General features: G+C 39.5%; 1 gene segment (V, D, J or C); it reads left to right on the plus strand.

The window, feature by feature from the left end:
• The first annotated feature begins 13358 nt into the window (after positions 1 to 13358).
• On the plus strand, positions 13359 to 14065 carry LOC110542243 (immunoglobulin kappa variable 4-1-like). The segment is given in 2 exon segments: positions 13359 to 13423; positions 13620 to 14065. Coding segments are annotated over 2 exon segments (480 nt in total).
• Positions 14066 to 20314: the final 6249 nt, after the last annotated feature.

The following is a 20314-nucleotide window of genomic DNA, read 5'->3' on the forward strand; positions in this document are numbered from 1 at the left end:
TGTTGCTATGGTATTGGCAGTGAGAGGAACTATACTTAACCAACGAATTTGAAGATGAAGCAGAAAGAAAACATTGGGAGGCATTTAAGTAGTTGTCAGAAGAGTTGAAGAGCGTTTGGTGGATGACCTTCACCCAAGTGAGGATTTAATCATGAGTGTGGTGTGTGTGTGTGTGTGTGTGTGAGAGAGAGAGAGAGAGAGAGAGAGAGAGAGAGAGAGAGAGAGAGAGAGAGACAGACAGACAGAGAGACAGAGAAAGAGAGACACAGAGACACAGAGAGAGGAGATGGTTTGGGTTTGGTTACATCTTGTAATTGGGTGTGTAGGATTTATGGTTTCTTTAGTGTATCCGATGCCTGAGAACATCTAAACAGTTAAGTAATTTAGGGGAGTCGGTTGGCAGTAGATGTTTGGCAATCATTTGGGCAGAGGAAAAGTATGAGTGTGAAAAGAAAAAGGAGTTTTGTCAGAATTGATTATCTCAAGAGCACAGGAGTCTGAAGCTGAGGATGAATACTAAAGGAGAGGACAGTCTAATGTGCCTCTTTGAGAGGAAAGAGCTGACAACCATATAAAAATTGTAGCAGAAGTAGCTAGAAGACCATCTTGTGTGTGAAAGGGATGGGATAGGAGCTCTCTTTGTTCAGGAGTGTAGAGGATTTGAGAAATTTTGAGGCAAGGAGATTAAGTGTGGAATGATTAGGATTAGGACAGTAAAGGAATATCACTGGTGAATCTCTTATAAGAGAAGTTTAGAGAGAAAAAAATCAGAGAAGGTGAAAGGGGTGGTAGATTCCATTGTAAGTTAGGAGTTTAGAGCAACTGTGATGAAAATAGATTTGGAGAGGGGACCCTGGAGCTTCTGCCTTTACCTCCAGCTTTAGCAGCTGTGGGGTGGGATATTAGTACTCTGAGGAACCATAGCTATTTGCTAGATTTAGAGCTAAGCAGAGAGTCTGTGACAAGAGTGTGCAGACAAAAAGATCATCTGTGGACTGTGTTTTTTAGAGTTGTGTAGAGATATGCGATGGGGCAAAGAGCAGTGTTTGTGTATTTTGGAAGTCCAAGAATGGAAAGGTTTCTATATATCTGGGATGCAGAAGGCTGGAGCAGAAAAGAGAATGTTTAATGCTTGAGGAATTGTTTATGGAAAGTAAGCAAGTGGCTATCCAGAAGTAACATGATATAGTGAAGAAATCCGGAGTATCTAGGGATCTATGATGGAGGACGCTGTCTGAGACTGTATGGGGAGTGGAGATGGGCAAGTTGGTCTTAAAGTGAGGTGTCTATGGGTGGTGTGAGAGAGAACCTGAAATAGGTGATTTTGGGAAAGGAGAGTTGTACTTTGGAAGGTGAGAGCCAGAAACCTCTAAAAATGAGGTAATTGAGGAGTGAGGTCAGATGGGCTATTAGAAATAAAAGGACTGTGAAGGTGGAGGTTATTTATATATTGAAGCAGGCAGGAGGAAAAAGGAGAAGGCCAGCTAAGTCCATAGTAATGCTTGGGCAAGAGGATGGGGACTGTCTTTGAATCCCTGGGAAAGGACAGACAAGGTCAGTTTTTAGGATTTTTGAGTATAAGGATCCATATATGTGAAGACAAAATGCTTTGGAAGTAGACATCCAGGATTATTAAGACTATACTGTCCTTAAGATTTGGAACTGAGCATATACTGTGTGTGTCTATCTGCTTCTAGGATATCTCACTCAGAATGATCTTTACAAGATCCCACCATTGCCTGCTCACTTATAAGTGGATACTATATATAATATATGATAAACCTACAAAATTGTGTGCACTTAAAGAAGCTAAGCAAGAAGGAGGGCCCTGGATAAGATAATCAGTCCTCACTCAGAAAGAAAAATGGGATGGATATTTTAAGAGGGAGAAAACAGGGAACCGGACAGGAGCCTACCACAGAGTACCTCTGAAAGACTCTATGCAGCAGTGTATCAAATCAGATGCTGAGACTCATAACCAAACTTTGGGTAGAGTTCAGAGACTCTTATGAAAGAATGGGGAGATAGTAAAACCTGGAGAGGACAAGAACTATACAAGGAGAACAACAGAACCAAATAATCTGGCACAGGTTCTTTTCTGATCCTGATACTCCCACCAAGGACCTTTTGTGGCTCTAACCTAGTACCCCTACTCAGATGTAGCTCATGGCAACTCAGTATCCAAGTGACTTCCCTAGTAAGGGGACAGGAACTGTCTCTGACATGAACTCAGTGGTGGGCTCTTTGACCACCTCACACGAAGGTGGGAGCAGCCTTATCAGGCCACAGAGAAGAACAATGCAGCCAGTCCTAATGATACCTGATAAGCTAGGGTCACATGGAAGGGGAGTGGACCTCCCCTATCAGTGAACTTGCAGAGGGGAATGGGAGGAGATGAGGGTGAGAGGGTGGGATTGGGAAGAAATGAGAGAGGATGCTACAGCTGAGACACAGAGTGAATAAACTGTAATATAAAATTAAAAAAAATAAAAAAGATTTAGGAGTGAAAAGTGAGTGGTGTGGTCAGCGATGATAGAGGACAGCTTAAGGATGTAAAGAGAGAGCAGTTAAAGAAACAAAGATATTAGACTAGGTGTAAGGTTTTGTTAGGGTTTTTTTGTTTATTTGTTTGTGTTTTTTGCTGTTAATATGTGAACATTGTACGGTGAGGAGGTAGAACATAAAAATGATGGGTATGAGTCCTAGGGGAGGCTGACTAAGGATAGGGAGTATCTAGTTTGGAGATGTATGCAGAAGGGTCTGCAAGTATAATAGAGAAAGGTTTATGATGCTCAACAAGGGAAGGAGAGGTGGCATCCCATACAGTGAGATTGACTAAAGAAGTGGGCAGAAGATAAGAAGGGCTTGGGGATTGAGAGACTGGAAGTGTACAGAGTCTGAGGAGGAAGAGGAGGTTACACACAGTCTCTTGGGAGCTGTTATCAGGGGCAGAAAGGCAAATATATGTCAATTCTGCAGAAGACATCTTTTTTAGGAAAGGAATGGTACATGAGACAAAAATGGGAAATGAGACAAAAATCCTTGAAAGGAGCAATTTAAGGGAGAAGTATGGATGGGCCTGGAGGACTGGTTGTGAATTATGACTATGGGTGACGGAGAGGGGTGAGTGGAGCCCCAACAGTAGCATAGAGAGAAGGAGCAAAATCTGAAACAACTCTTTCACAGTTTGAATTACTCTCCCAGATGTATAAATCACTTTCTCAGCCTTTCATATCTTCAGATCTTAACACAATTTCTTGTCCTAACTTAAGACAGACCTATATGTCTTGGACCTACATAACTTGTTTCCTCTAGTTTTCTCTTGACATATATAACTTAATTGTCTTTGTCCTATTACCTTTAGAAACTCACATCTTTCTTAGTATGAAGCTTGTCAGCAAGGTAAACTGGGCTGACCAAGCAGCTGGATGTTTGCTGCTGTTAGAGCTACTTAACCATCAAGGTCATCTGAGATCTAAGGAGGATGAATTTGAGTAGAAAGTAAAATTTAAATGTTCTTTTTTATCACTTAAAATGACAGATATTTACTTAGACAGTTGGTTGAAGCATATCAAGTCCTATCAGGTATCTTCCTCTCTGGCCTGACAAGGCTGCATCACCAGGGAAAGTGATCAAAGAGCTTTCAACCAAGTTCATTACAGAGGCAACTCCAGTTCTTACTCAGGAAACCACATGGAGACTGAGCTGCACATTGGTACATCTGAGCAGGGGTGGACACTCTCAACAGAACAAAACAAGTCTACAAACAGGGAAAAGTTCTTTACCAACCCAACACTGGATTGAAAGCTAATACCTAAAATGCATAAAGAACTCAAGAAATTAGAAACCAACAAACTAAATAATCCAATTACAAGTGAGGTACAGAGCTAAACAGATAATTCTCAACAGAGAAATATAAAATGATGGAGAAACAAACAAACAAAAAATGCTTAACATCCTTAGTCATCAGGGAAATGCAAATCTAAACGACCATTGAAATTCTACCTCACATCCAAAAATATGGCTACGAATAAACCTCAACTGTAAATACATGATGGGGAGCATGTAGAGAAAGGGTAACCCTCCACCATTGCTCGTGGGATGCAAACTTGAACAACCATTTTGGAAATTGACCTGGCGCTTTCTCAGAAATTTGGGAGTAGTGGTGCTTCAAGATCCAACTATACCCTTCCTTAGCATAAACCCACAAGATGATCTACCATTCAACAAGGACATTTGCTCAACTATGGTCATTTCAGCTTTAGTTGTAATAGCCAGAATCTGGATACAACCTAGATGTCCCTCAACCTAGGAATGGATATGGAAATTGTGGCACATTTACACAATAGAATAATACTCAGCAATTAAAAACAAGGAAATCATGAAATTTGCAGGCAAACAGATGTGTGAAGTACCCCAGAAGCATAAAATTTCTTTTTAAAGTTTAGTTGTTAGGGTTGAAAGTGCTCCTGCACCCTATGCACTTACTGCAGAGTCGTGGCATGGAAGCTCAAAATAATAAACATGATGATTTTGTAATGCCAGCCAGGAAATCATTGTGATACACTTAAAATACTTTAGGACATTTTTTCTAATCCTAACTGCCACAGAGTGACACAAGTGCAGGTGTCCTTTGAGCAGTAAGTCAAGCTGTTCTGAGCTGATTTGCATTTTGAGATATTAGCCACAGTGTACATTGTTCAAGGCCTCTTTACAGGCAGCATTCCAATGCCTAAGAAGCAGCCTCCAGTCCAGCTCTCAGAGATGGGGTCAGCTGCTCTCCTGCTATGGAGACTGCTGCTGTGGGTGTCAGGTGAGAGGTTCCAGTTTTGGAAACAACTCCTGCAGCCATTGCTGTTTTCCATGCCTTGCTGTCCTGATCATCAAAATTATTGCATTTAGGCAGTGCAGGCACAGGTCCCACTAGGATGAACAAATATGTGATGGAAAGATTAAAAAGGTAGCAAAACAGAGCATAACCTGCGCTGCGGAGAGAGGCAGGATTGGGTTCTTGCTGGCAAGAGGACCAGCCAAGTTGATATGAGTGGTCTCCACAATCCCCTAAGGCTATGGTGATGTTTGGACCCGTGCTGCCACTAAGGGCCATGTCTTGGTCTATGGTACTACTGGAGCCTCGTTCTGTGTTTATGTATGTGGCCATACAGAAGTCTGTGGTCTATGTCACAGCCTGAAGCCATGTGGAGGTCTGAGGGCTGAGAGCAGCTCAGAGTCACATTAATGTGTCAATCCTGAACCTCCTGTGCTGCGATCTGAGCCCATGGTGATGTACATGCTCTGGTCTGTCCTGATATTGTCTAGTTTTGTGGTCCTACTACAGATGGATTGTGTTCGTTATCATTATTGTCTCCCGAATCATGTTGAAGGCCATGATCCATGCTCCCGCTGATTGTAAAGATCAAGAAACTCTACGTTTGTTTGTAGTTAAAAGGATGATTGCAAATCTAGGAGAGAAAGACAAATGAAAGGCTGCTGTGACAAGCTCGACACCATTTGAACCCACACACCCCACAAAAGCAGTAGCGTAAACAGGAAGCCACTGAAGCAATCTCATTCCTTTTGGTTTTGTTGTTGTTGTTGTTAAGTACACACTACAGTTTTTTTTTCTCTGTCCATTCCTTCTAGGTGCCCCTGCCTTCCTTCTGCCAACCCCCCCCCCCAACCATTCCTCCTCTGTTTCTCTTCAGACAATGGCAGAACCTTTTAAAAGTGTGATAAGCATGCTGAAGTTAGATCTTCACAATTCATGGTTTCTGGTCGAGTCTGCAGGAAGCAGCGACTCTGTTTTCTTTAAGAGAGAACTTAAAGGTCCTCTGCCCACCAGTGTATTGAAGGAGACATTGAGACTCATAGCCAAACTTTGGGCAGAGTGCCTGAATCCTTATGGAAGAAGAGGGAGATAGAAACACCTGGAGGGGACAGGAACTCCACAAGGAGAACTACAGAGCCAAAATGTCTGATTCCAGGGGGCCTGAGGAGACCAATACTACAACCAAGGATCACGCATGAAGAGGACCTAGACCCCTCTGTTCAAAGGAAACCCATTGGCTGTTCAGTTTTCAAGTGGCTTCCCTCGTAAAGTATACAGGGGTTGTCTCTGACAAGAACTCAGCGACTAGCTCTTGATCACCTCCTCCTCTGGGGTGAGGGCGGGGGAGAAGGGTGCTGCCTTGCCAGGCCACAGAGGAAGATGATGCAGACAGCCTTGATGAGACTTGATAAGCTAGGGTTAGAAGAAGGGAAGGAGGTACTCCCCTATCAGGGGACTAGGAAAAAGGCATAGGGGGAGAAGAAGGATGGTGGGTGGGACTGGGAGGAGATGAGGAAGAGGCCTGCAGAGGGGATACAAACTGAATAAAATGTAATAAATGTATAAAATTAAATTATTTCTAAAAAGGGAGAACTTAAAGGGAAGCAGGTCACTGAGAGTTTGCCCATGCTCCAGTGAATATATAAAAAACATTAATTAAACTTGATACTAGTTTATTTTTCAATTTTAATTTTAAAATTTTGGGGAAGTAGGTCACGATGGTGGAAGACTGGAAGTATTGAGAAATAAGTGTGTTTGGGGTACATGATATGAAATTGCCAAAGATTCCATAAAAATATAATGTTGAAAAGTTGTAGCATTTAATTGGTGCCATGTATTTGTGTTTTTGTTTGTTTGTTTGTTTTAAAGGCTTCTCAGAGTGCAGCTCATGGCTGCTGTCCTATATTCCAAATACAAATGTTCTATACTGGGATGCTTACAGTATATATGTGACAGTAATGTGTGTTTAACATTTCAGGTTCCACTGGTGACATTGTGCTGACCCAGTCTCCAGCTTCTTTGTCTTCTTTCTCTAGGGCAGAGATACACTTTCACTCATTTAACTACAGTTTTATGCAGTGCTATCAACAGAAACCAGGACATCCCCCTAACTTCTTCATGTATGCAGCATCCAACCTAGCATCTGAGGTCCCTGCCAGCTTCAATGGCAGTGGGTCTTGGACAGACTTCAGCCTCACCATCCATCCTGTGGAGGCTGATCCTGCTACAGCCTATTACTGTCAGCAGAGTAGGGAGTTTACTCCCACAATGCTCCAGGGCTAAAGAGAATCCTCCTGGGGTTGCTGCTCACTGAGGTCCAGTCTCTGAACTATCTCTTACATCTTTACTACGGGAAGTTAGAAGTCATGTTTGTAATGAGCTGTAGGACAGAGATTTTTAAAATGATATGTATTTGTCTCACTATATAAACTTTATACTTTTTCAGTCTCTTAATAAAGAACTCCATGATACAAATTTCCAAGCATTTTAATGTTCAATACACTGAGCAAACAATTATTTAAAATTTGTAGGAATCTATCCTCAGCCCTCCCCCCCAAAAAAAAACATAATATTAAACATTGAAGGATGGTAGTGGTTTTACAGATATAAGCTAATATTTTCAGCCTATGTTACATTTCCACTTCTATTTGTGTGATATTTCACAAGTTCTTCTTCAGCACATCACACAAGCAAGCCTCCTGCAGCTGATTCTTCTGCTCATCTCTGATCTGTTTCTCTGTTTCCTTCCCAGATGCTCATCTATACAGTCTTAGAGTGACTAACTGTTCTTTCCTCCTTATTCAATACTCATATCTTTCTCTATATCTTCAACAATGTCATAGATTCTCTTCTTGTATTCTTTGACTTTTAGCTGTCTTCTCAAGTGGCGGAGTGCAAAGTCTCACTGTGTGTCCTGACCTGTAAATCCCTCTGTTGCCAAGTGACCTGGAGTCTGCAACTCACGTGCCCCTTTTGATTAACTGCTGGTTTACATGACACTATTCCCAGCACCTTTTCATTTTCTACAAGTTCTTCAGTGCAGGTGCATGAACTCTAGAGGACCAAGCATGCTGAGCCATGATCATGAAAGGTTTACTTTCTCATATCCTCCACTTGAACATGAACCTTCTTTGGGCTTTTGTATCCTTCCCATGAGACTGAGAAAGCTCAATAAAATGATACTTATTATGTTTTTCAGATGAGTATTATTGAGATTTTTAAGTTCACAGTCCTAAGTCACAACAATGAAACTTTATTTTATCACTTTCTTAGTGTTGCACAAGAAGTTAGCACCAATTCAATGGCTTATAAGCAGAACACTTGTAATCTGGGCAGGTTATGTCTGGATCCATTCCTCAGGCTCTCATAGGCCACAGTCAAGGTATTATCAAGGCTGCATTCTCATCTGCTGACTCAAGAAAATCTTTTTGTAAGACCAATGTGGGTGTCGGTACAAATTTCTTTTTATTTTCATTAATTTATTTTTCTTGTTTCTTTTTTTTTTTTTCATTTTGCTATAGGCTCTCACTTGAATCTTAGTCAAAAGCTGCGAATCTGAGGAAGTCCTGACTCAACCACTCATGTTGTCATGAGTAGAAGCCTGATCCTTCCTGTCCAAAGGTTTTCACACTTGCTGACAGAGCATGCATTAAGAAAATCGCCAAGGATATGGATGATTTCAAGACTACTACTAATCTGCCTGGTCCAGGAGAAGTTGGCTGAACTCTATCCCCAAACATGGAAAAAAGGTTCTAATTCAAATGTACAATAAGCCTTTTCTGAAACAAATCTATGTATTGAGACAGGGAGAAAATTTTAACATATTATCTTATTTCCATTTTTATTATCACTGAGTAAATGTCTTTGCACATATACACCTTTTTATTTTGTATACATTTGTTGACAGACACTTCATTGACTTAAGTTCACACTATTGTAAATAGTGCAGCAGTAAATGCGGATATGAAGATATATCTATTTTGTGCTGGTTTATATTTATTCAAGAACATACCTAATGCAGGAGCTGAATTACATTTCATGTTTCTTAATTACCCTCCACATTTATCTACCCAGGGGCTGTACCACTGTGTGGTCCCTTTAGAAGCATATTCTGCTTCCTTCATCTGTATACATTTTCCATTATTTATAGTTCCTTTTATGATTAGTTTTTTATTAGTTATTCAGATGAGGTGATTTTTATGGTTTTACTTCAGTTTCTGTCTCACTCAAAAATGAGACGAATCTGAAAGCTACAACGGATCATCTAGAACACTACCCATCTTCAGAAGAGCACATGATTTTGATATCCTGGAACTTTACTTAGCTTTACTCACATCTACTCATTTAGAAGAGAATGGACAATGCATGTTCTTCTGTTCCATATTGTCAGGCTGAGGATGGTGTAGCTGAAGGAACATTAAGGCGTTTCCTAGATGAAACTGTGTTTCCAACAGTCATAGAAATCATCTGTAAACAGTTTATCTATTTTTATTTATTTCAAACAAGTTCAGAAAATTTTCAATGATGTTCCAAAAACAAGTAACTTATGATGGTTGTTGGACCATCTAAGTAGTGAGGTTTTCATTTTAGGTTAAAACACTGAATGAGGAGACTATGTGCCTTTTGCACAATAATAAATGATGAACACCCCTGCCTCCATTCTTCTTATTTTGAGAATGAAAAATGCATGTTTCTTAACCCATTGCCATGGAGGCTGTCAAAATCCCTTGGGTACAATCTGAAAATGTATGGATCATTATCTGTGGCCCATGTATGGCTTATATGTCGGAAGTGTGATATCACCTGTGAAATGTTCAATGCAACATCAGGCACATAGGTCTATAAGCTTGGTACAGAAGACAAACATTAATGCATGAATAATAAGAATATTATTTGAATCTTATTTGAAGCTATTTGACTAGTCAGGATGTATTCACTCCAGGTATTCATGTGCAATATTATTTACAGTTCAAGGGTAGGAGTAAAGATCAGTGTGTTTTCCTTAAGCCACAACAGTTTTAACCTTTTTAATCTGGATTGCAACCTCAAAGTCCACGTGTTAAAATGCTGGCTCCCCATGGCCTAACTTGGGGAAAGTGACTGGGACAAAGAGGCATAAAAGATGTTTACGTTCTCATGGGGTCCTTCTTCTACAATGCAGCACCAAAGCTAATTTTTGTTTATCTAAGACAGGCCTTGAACTCCCTCCATTGATTTTCTTTTTAAACTTCCCAGCAGACCATTTATGTCTTTTGATCACCCTTGTTTTCCTCATGACTGCAAAGGCTAACCTGAGGGACCATTTAGCTGAATACATTGTACAATACATCATTAGGGTAGTATCCCTTTTTGGATGGTCATTTATTCTTTGCTGGATTTGATGAGAATGTATGATAGGATCTCAAGTACATGTGGTGAGGATCATTATTGACAAGAAATGGAGACAAAAATCAATGAGTGTAATGTTATCAGCAGAAAGATTAAATTTTGCTGTTCTCTTAGTAAAGTGACTATAGTTATCAATGAAATATATTTAAATTTTACTTTGTGATTTTAATTCATGTACCACAAAATGATAAATGAACTGTGCTAGGCTGTATGATAATTATATATACATGCACACTTGTTTTGAAACATCACAGAGAGTATAACCTGATAAACCTGTCAATTGTATAACAACAGGCTTCTTTCATTTCTAAATATTAAAAAAAACATAATGGAAGAGATTCATAACATACCACTTCCTCATTAACATTTCATTGTCATTAAGACTACAGTGGTTGGAATATTTGGTGGAATCCAGTAGCATCTAGAAGATAAGCCTCTGGGAATACTGTGAGATATCTACATGAAGGTTAGCCTTTGGGAATGTCATAAAGGATCATCTTGATTAGTTGAATTTACCTAGGAAAACTCTTATAACCCCAGGCAAGACAATACCCAGCATGTGGATATTGACCTCTGTAAAATGGAGAAATTGGCCTGAGCTCTAGCATTCTTCACACCCTGCTTCTCAGTTGTGTATGTGATGTGAGCAGCTGCTGCCTGCTCCTTCCAGTTTGTCTTCCACAGTAGAGTGACTTGTATGCTTGAACTGTGTCCCCAAACAAACCATGTTCCTAAACAAGGAAGAGTTTCCTGACTTGCTATTTTCAGTGTAGTTTATCACTTCAAAAAGAGAGATTAGGACCCATTCCTCTTAAACTGAAAGTAGTGTCTTTACTGATGTGGTTCTTTAGGAAATAGAAATTATCCTGCTCTCTAGGCAAGATGGAGAGGAAGGTTGGATTTTACATAATTATGACATCCCAACTGAACCCTAGGCTAAGAAGAAGGAAAGGTAAGATTAAATACAAATACTGACTTGTTCCCACAATTTTCTCTTACTACTCATATCAAATGAAGGTATTTTCATGTATAAGTAATTTCCTTTCTATCTTAGTTTCAAAGAAACACAGACTTTACAACTGACAAGGAACTTTAGGAATCATTTACACATCCCCCTCTTTCTACTGTACTTCTCTTCCCGAGTCAGAGGCTTCAGCAGCACATAGGACTTTATTTTTTTGTGGATCTCCCTCACTCTCCATCATGTCTATTTACTCAGAGGCTGTTGTTGGATAGATATTTGTCTAATAGTTTATGAGTCCTGGCCAGTCTTCAAAGGATCTGGGTTCAATTCCCAGTACACATGATTGGTGACAATGATCCATAACTCCAGCACCAGATACCAAATACTTCGCGCCCAGATGTAATTGTCACAGACACAAAAATGTTAAAAAGAAGACCTCATGTCATCTCCATTTTTCTACCAGCATGCTGTCCACAGCTCTTGAAGCTGTAGGGTCACCAATGGGTTTCTCTTTAATACTTCTAGGGACAGGTGTCAAAGATCACCAGTAAACATCAATGGCATATGACAACTTGTTAGACACTGACAGGAGCACAACTCAGTGTCTGTCATATTCTAGACCTTGAGATTAGGAAATTCCTGTATCCACATACGGTCTACCTCTCTCATATGATGTTGTGTTAGTGGTTTACAGAGGAGATCTGCATGTGCTTATCAGAAATTAATTAACATTTTATACCTGAAAAGTTGATGTATAAAATATATGTACTTCAAATAGAAGGAAATGCATATTGGATAAATGATTATTTATTTTTCAATAATATTTGTGGATTAATGGTGAAACATTAACATCAGATGAATAATTTGTGTTGGGTATATAATGCCATAAACTGCCTTGTAATCAGGTGACTGATGATACACGTTTTTGAGAGATTGTTTCCATGTGTAGATTAGATTGGCCCAGAAGTTGGTATGTACCCCAGGCTGGCCTCAAACGCATGAGTCTCCTGTTTTTCTCTCTCCAGTTCTGGGAGTACAGATGTGAAACTCCAGTCCTTGCCATGTATTTGATTTATTAATTTTTCTCTTGTATTTTACACCTAATTCTGGCATTATAATTTACTTCATAAATATATTTTCAGAGTTCTGTAATATGAAGTCCTGGCAGCCTTTGTAATTAATCTTATCACTATTGATTTCTTTATACATACACAAAATTTTCTTTTTCACCATTTGTATAACAGCAATCGCTGTTGTATTGTTCTATTGGTCTCTACAGAATCATTATGTAGATTAAGGTGGGTGTGCCTCCTTCTGGAGAGACCTATCTCTTCATGATGTCAGAAGCCCATCTTGATCGAATTTCAATACTGCTAATTTCTAAATTACACAAACATTTTTATTTCTTGAATAAAAACACATGACACTATTGCTCTACAGCAATGACTTCATGAAAAATCTATTTTTTCCTTTGTCCAGATTTAGGGTTCTCTTTCTATTTCCTGAAGTTGTGGGGAGGATGCTTGCTGGTTTTTGCTAGGTATCCTTTGCTTTGAGATTAAAGGTCCTCTGATCTGTCATAAATTAATGTCCACTAGGATATTCACAGTGTTTATTCTGGGCTTCTCTATGCATCTGAGTCCCTAGTTTATCTAAGAAACTACAGCCCAAAAGTCTGAGGTCCTGTTCCCTGTCTTCAGTATAAGAGTGGCTTTGGAGATGAGTAACATTGAACACATTTAGCCTCAATTCTCTTTAATCCTTTCATTTTTTCATCTCTTTTCTTCTTTTTTATGGCATGTTTTCTAACTAATGTTTCTTTTGTTGTTGTTATTTTTTTGAACATATCCGATCATTTCAGAAAAACTGGCAATCTGAGATAGCTCTACTAATGTTTCCACAGAAGTCAATTGATTCAAATGTCTTGGATTTTAACCCAGCTCTGCTATTAGAGCACCTACTACTTTTCTGTTTGAGAGCAGTAAGGCAATCTTTTTCAGTGATTGTTCATGCTCCATGTAATAGTATTTTTGACTGTTGACCAGCTACACTCACAGACACTGCAGAAACATTTGCTTTTGTATTTGCTGACTGCTTTGCATGGGACCCTTACAGCCCAGCCCAGCTGCTGAGAATTTATAAGCCAGGCCTTTGCAGTGAGAGCTGAAATTCATCAGACAGCAGGTGAAGCAAGATGAACTCACAGACCCAGGTCCTCATATCCCTTCTGCTTTGGGTGTCTGGTGAGAAACTCAATATGTTATAATCTTTGCAGACTCACTTTTTGTAGATAGGAAAGTTAGAGTATACCTGTCTCAATATATCTTATGGAATAATACTCTGACAATATTATAGTATAAAGCTGTTAAATGACAAATTTCAACTGTTCTACAATCTGTTTGTGTTACATTTATGTTTATTGTCTATTCATAATTGAAGGTGCCTGTGCAGACATTGTGATGACCCAGTCTCCATCCTTCCTGGCCGTGTCAGCAGGAGAGAAAGTCACTATCCGTTGCAGGTCCAGTCAGAGTCTTTTACACACTCTAATCAGAGAGAACGTATTGTCCTGGTACCAGCAGAAACCAGGGCAATCCCCTAAGCTGCTGATCTACCGGGCATCCAATCGATACACTGGGGTCCCTGATCGCTTCACAGGCAGTGGATCTGGGACAGATTTCACTCTCAGCATCAGCAGTGTGCAGGCTGAAGACCTGGCAGTTTACTACTGTCAGCAGCATTATGCCTATCCTCCCACAGTGCTTCTGCCTCCAACACAAACCTCCTTGAGAGTCTCACCAGCTGCCTGCACCACACACAGCCCTGGCCCTGCACACTTCCCCTTTCTGTGTGATAGCAGGTGTGCCTGAAAAAGTGATGAAAAAGTTCACAGAGCCCTATATTAAATTATGAGTTCAATGATTCTTTTGTCTTTTTTTTGAAGTATTGATTACAGTTAATTCACTCCATATTCCAGCTGTAGCCCTCTAACCAATCCCTTCTGAATTCCACGCTCAGTCCTCTTCTTCTTTTTCTATGGGCCTCCCCCAGTCCAATGATAGGGGAGGTCCTTCTCCCCTTTCATCTGACCCTAGTCTATCAGGTCTCATCAGGACTGGCTTCTTTGTCTTCCTCTATGGCCTGGTAAGGCTACTCCTCCCTCTGGTGGAGGTGATCAAAGAGGCAGCCCATAACCTTTATATGAAAATGCAAAAGAGAACTCAATATTATCTTTGTATTCCTTCTATAACACATAACTACAACTCTACTGCTTCAATATAACAGATTTTTCATTTCACAGTATTGGAGTTCTGATATCCAACATAACGATGGTGATAGAAAACTTTATTTCAATTAGGAGGCTCTAGACAAGGGTATGTTCTTGGTTTTTTTAGATTATATATCACTTCGCTTCCTTCCTTCCTTTCTTCCTTCTTCCCTTCCTTTCTTCCTTCTTTCCTTCCTTTCTTCCTTGGTGTTGCCCATATCTGCTTGTTTATTCTTTTTCTTTCCATAAACCCTTTAAATTTTTATTACATTTTATTTTGTTATGCTTGTCTGCTTGCATGTGAGTGTGCATTAGTGTGCCTGCATGTGCATATTTATAGGTGCACATATGACATGGCATACTTGTGGAAGTCAGAGGACAATTTAGACCTGAATCTCTTTCCATTTTGTTTCTGGTGTCAAACTCAGGTTTGACATCAGGCTTGGAAAGTGTCTTTGCTATATGAATTATCTTGCCGCCCCTTAAAGTCTTTTATGGGTGTTAATTCATTGAACACAATTTCATGAAAGCCATGGCTTTCCAATATAACATGTATTTTGAACATATGCACTAACCTTCATTTTGCTTTCACTTTCCTGGTATTTATTCTTTCCTGTCAGGAGGCATTCGGGGAAAGGGGTTCAGGGGACATCTGGGATTTCTGGAAGCAGCTTAGTTTTTATTTTTCTGCAAGTATTTTATTATTCATTCATTATAATTCATCTTAGTATTTTATTTTTCATTGCTGACTAATATTCCATTGTGTAGATGTACCACATTTTCTACATCCATTTGTGATCTGTTGCTCAATGTAAGGACTCAAAATTAGGCTAGGAGACACATATGTAAACTGCATGTCTCCCATGTAAAAAACTTTTAAATGCTGACTAGATAAATGTGCCACACTGCTCTGAAAGCCAGCTTATCCTTTCAAATGTGAGACATTTCCCAGGGGGGAGGGCAAATGTCAGCCATGCCTGATGCAAAAATGACACAGGGCACCTACAGCTGGCAAAGTACAAGCCAGCCTATTAAAGTCCTAAAACTCAAATATTACAATTCATATGTTTGAAAGGCTGAACCATCCATCCTATATCAAAAAGGGGGCAAGCCAATAAATAGCTACAACCAATGTAAAAATCCAGGTACAAGATGCCTAGGGTATCCTGAGATGATAAAGTAAAGGAGAGTTTACATAAAGTGTGGCTACAGAGGCATAACTGCACATTCTGTATAGAATAGGGGATAAGACAGAAATAGTTACAAAATATATAAAAACCAATGCCTAAAACTCTAAACAAGTACAAGATGCCTAGGGTATGCTTAAACTCTAAACTAAAAAGGAGTTTATATAAAGTTTACATAAAACATATCTTTTCTATTGCTCAAAGCAACCAGCCAGTCTCTCTAAGGGGAGGCTTTCTCTCAGGAGATAGGTAGCAGCTTGGACAAATACAACAGGCCCCCCAAAGAACCTCCATGTAGACATGGTTTCAAATGTGGCAAATGAGTCAAAAAGACAAAAAGAAAATGCCATTGTTTTCTGACAGACAGAACTCTGCCAAAAAATGAGCAAGCTTAAATGCAGGACAAGTCAGCTGCCAAACTGCCAAGACAGGGTAAGCAAGTCCTAAATAGTTCCTGCTTTATATACACAGCTATCCAATATTCTGAGCCAGAAGGCTGAAGATGATGTTCCAGTGTTATAGAGAGTTTTGGGTGACTGTTCTGGCTGCAAACTGTCTGTGTCAATTTTTTTTTTGAAAGCTGCTAACATGCACTTCCTATTTATTCTAGTAACTAATTTTATTCCTTCTCAAGTCTCTGCTGGGGTTGAAGACCAAATAGTTACAGTTCCACAATTAAGCTTATGTTGCTTAGAATTTAATAAAATGATATTATATAGCTAATACCATTGAGGCTAATAGTTAATTTAGGTATAGAACACTAAATTAGTCAAGATAGGAGAGATAATCAAACACTTTCTCATAAGTTGCCAAATGCAAGAGAACTGGACATTGCACATGTAAATTTTACACATTAGTTTTCATAACTTTAATAGTTATTATTGAATTGAAAGGAAAGGAGTATTTTCTTGGACTTGAAGGGGGAAATGTTGGTACAATGTTCTTTGGGGATGTGTACCATTTACCCTTGTTCGTTCAAATGCTGATTTCTCTGCCCCACTATCTGGATTTTTCAATCCAGACATTGCATTGTGATGTTTATTCTAAGCATCAACTGTCTCAAGGTTGTGTAAACATGCCACCATTTGTTCTCTGTATTTTCAATTAAATGACCAACCAATGTTGTACAATGGAGAGAATAAAGTGGAACAACCTGGTCAAGAAGAGAGGAGAAGGAAAGGAGTGGAAGGAGTGGAAGAGTAGAGATTGGCAGGACAAGACTTGGAACCACCAAAAGAGTTGAATCAGACCTAAGGTGTGACTGAAAGTATAATGGGTAAAATCTGAATGGTAGGAAATTACACGGGTTTGGAGGTTTAGTATGGAGTAACTATTCCCCAGCATTGTACTCTAGGTTAATTAAATAAATCCTAGCTTCTTTGTGGTGATTTGGGTATACAGCAGGTTTAGAAATAACTGCTGCTTAACTAAAAGACAAATTAATAATAAATATTAATATTCAACAACATTGAGGTATCCAAGAGGCAGAAAGACACACGTGGTATATACTCACTTATAAGTAGAAATTAGAAATATAAAATACTAAACATACTAAAATCTGAACACCTAAAGAAGCAGAGCAAGAAAGAGTACCCTGGGTAAGATGATAAATTTTCGTGAGGAAAAGCAAAAGGGACAGACATTGAAGAGGGAGAAAACAGGGAACAGGACAGGAGCCTGCCACAGAGGGCCTCTGAAAGACTGCCCAACAAGGTATCAAAGCAGATGCTGAGATGCAGAGCCAAAGAATGAGCAGAGTGTAGGGCATTGTGTGAAAGAAGGGGAAGATAGAAAGATCTGGAGGAGACAGGAGCTCCACAAAGAGAACAACAGAACCTGAATATCTGGGCACAGGGGTCTTTTGTGAGACTGATACTCCAATCAAGGCCCATTCATGGAAAAAGCCTAGAACCCCTGCACAGATGTAGCCTTTGGCAGCTCAGTCTCCAAGTGGGACTGTCTCTGACATGAACTCAATGGCTGGCTCTTTCTTTGGTCATCTCCTACCGAGCAGAGCAGGGAGCAACCCTACCAGGCTATAGAGGAAGACAATGCAGCCAGTCCTGATGAAACCTGATAGGGTAGGGTCAGATGGAAGGGGTGGAATAACTCTGCTATCAGTGAGTTTGGGAAGGAGCATGGGAGGAGATTACAGAGGAATGGCAGGTTTGGGAGTGGAATACAAAATGAATAAACTGTAATTAATAAAAAAATAAATAAATTAAAAATGAAAAAGAAAAAACATAGTGAGCTTTTACTGAAACAAGTATATATATATATTGGAGTAGAGAGAAAATTTAACACATTGTGTAGTTTCCATTTTTAATAGAGCTGAGTAAATGTCGTTGCATATATGCATCTCCTTTTGTTGTCTATTCATTTGCTGATACACATTTCATTGATAAAGTTTATACTATTGTAAATAGTGCAGCAATAAATATGGGTATGGGAATATACACATGTTGTGCTGTTTTTCTTTGTTCAAGAACATTCCTAGTGCAGGATTAGATGTATTATATAGAAGTTTCAAGTTTCTTAACAATCCTCCACATGATGTCTCCAGGGGCTGTACTAGTGTGCAGTCCTTTAGAAGCATACACTGCTTGCTTTATCTTTATAGGTTTACCATTATCTATAGTCACTTTTATGATTTACTTTTTATTAGTTACTCAAATGAAGTGATTTTTATGTTTTTTTCTTTGGTTTCTATCTCACTGTCAAAAATGAGAAGAATCTTTAAGCTACAAAATGTCCTCTAAAAGCACTACCCATCTTCAGAAGAATACATTATGTTGATATCCTGGAACTTTCCTTACCTTTACTCACATCTGTTCATTTAGAAGAGAATGGACAATGTATGTTCTTCTGCTCCATATTGTCAGGCAGAGGATGGTGTAGCTGAAGGCACCATTAAGGCTTTGCCTGGATGAAACTGTGATTCCCACAGGTTATAGAACTCATCTATAATTATCAATTTTTCTTTCACACAAATCCAGAAAATTTTCAGTGATGTTTAAAAGACAAGTAAAACATGATGGCAGTTAGACCTTCTAAGTATGGAGGTTTTCATTTTAGGTTAAGGCACTGTAAGAGTATATAATTTTACACCATAATAAATGATGACAACCTCAGCCTCCATTCTGCTGATTATGAGAATGAAATATGCATGTTTCTTGACCCATTGCCACAGAGGCTGTCAAGATCCCTAGGTTCCAGTTTGGAAATGTATGGATCAGTATCTGTGGCCCATGCCTGGTTTGTATGTTGGAAGTGTAATATCCCCTATGAAATGTTCAACACAATGTCAGGCATATAGTTCTATAAACTTGGTGTAGAAGACAAACATTAGTGCATAAATCATAAGAATACTATTTTAAAACATTTTGTATTGTGTAAATTTATAACCTTTATAAAAGAAAATCTGCATGTTAATAACATGGATGTGGCTGCTTATTTTTATAGAAGGATTTCACCATGTCTCATACTTGATTTTGTACTGTGTAGTTCAAATTTAACATATATCAGAGTAGATAGGTAATGTGAATGTAAAGTCAACAATGCTAAGATTGCTGCTTCACCTAAACATACTGAAGAAAATGGCAGAAATATGTTTAGGCGCATTTCAGGAAAAATTGGAAATTCTGCTGTTTCTCCATGCATATCTTCCCACATACACATATGCCCACATTAGGAAAGCTGAGAACCACTGTTCTAGGATTTGCTCATATCATCCCACTCTTTCTGTGTGACAATGTTCATCAGAGCACAGGTCCTTCTTGTCAGATATCTGAAAATATAGGTCTAAATCCACAGGCACATCTGCATTGGAACTAACCTGAGCAGCAGCAGTGTCCCACAGCTCCCCACATATACCCATTCACGTCATTGCTTGCTCCCATCCCTCCTATCAGGAACCCATACAGAGACTGAGCCTTCCTTCTTGCTACATCTGTGTAGGGGACCAAGTTCCAGTCAATGCAATGTCCTTGCTTGGTGTGTCATTCTCCACAGGCCCTGGTGGGCACTGGTTAGTTGGCTCTGTTACTCTTCTTGTGGAATTTCTATACCCTCTGGGTCCTTCTTTTCTTACCCCACTCTTCCACAAGATTCCATGCATCCCTCTCAATGTTTACTTGAGGGTCTCTGCATCTTTTCCATCAGGTTCTGGGTGGAGCCACTCAGTGGATAGCTATGCTAGGCTTCCATCTCTAAGCACAGGAGAGTTTCATTAATGATGTCAGAGGATGTCTGTCTCCCATGTGGCAAGTCTCAAGTTCATTGGGCCAGTCATTGGTTGGACATTCCTTCAATCTCTGCTTTATCTTTGCTCCTACACATCTTGTTTTTGTGGGTGTGTTGGTGTTTCCCACCCTCAACTAGGAGTCATATATTTACAAGGTATTCTCTTCAGACTCCATGAACCCTTTTACTAAGAATCTCAGCAGAGTCACCCTCAATACTCTCTCAGGAGACTACCATCTCATAGGTCTCCAGCATTTCACAAAGGTGCCTCCACCCAAGGTTTCTCTTCTCTTTGAAAGCCCTCTTATCCTCCTGCTCCTGCTCTCCACAGGTTGGATACCAACCTTCATTTCTCTCTATGGTCCTTCTCTTACCCAGTTCCCTGTCTCCAACCACGTATACTATCTATTCTGTTTCACCTTTTGAATGAGATTTAA

Source organism: Meriones unguiculatus, chromosome 5, assembly GCF_030254825.1.
Source record: "Meriones unguiculatus strain TT.TT164.6M chromosome 5, Bangor_MerUng_6.1, whole genome shotgun sequence".
NCBI lineage: Eukaryota > Metazoa > Chordata > Mammalia > Rodentia > Muridae > Meriones > Meriones unguiculatus.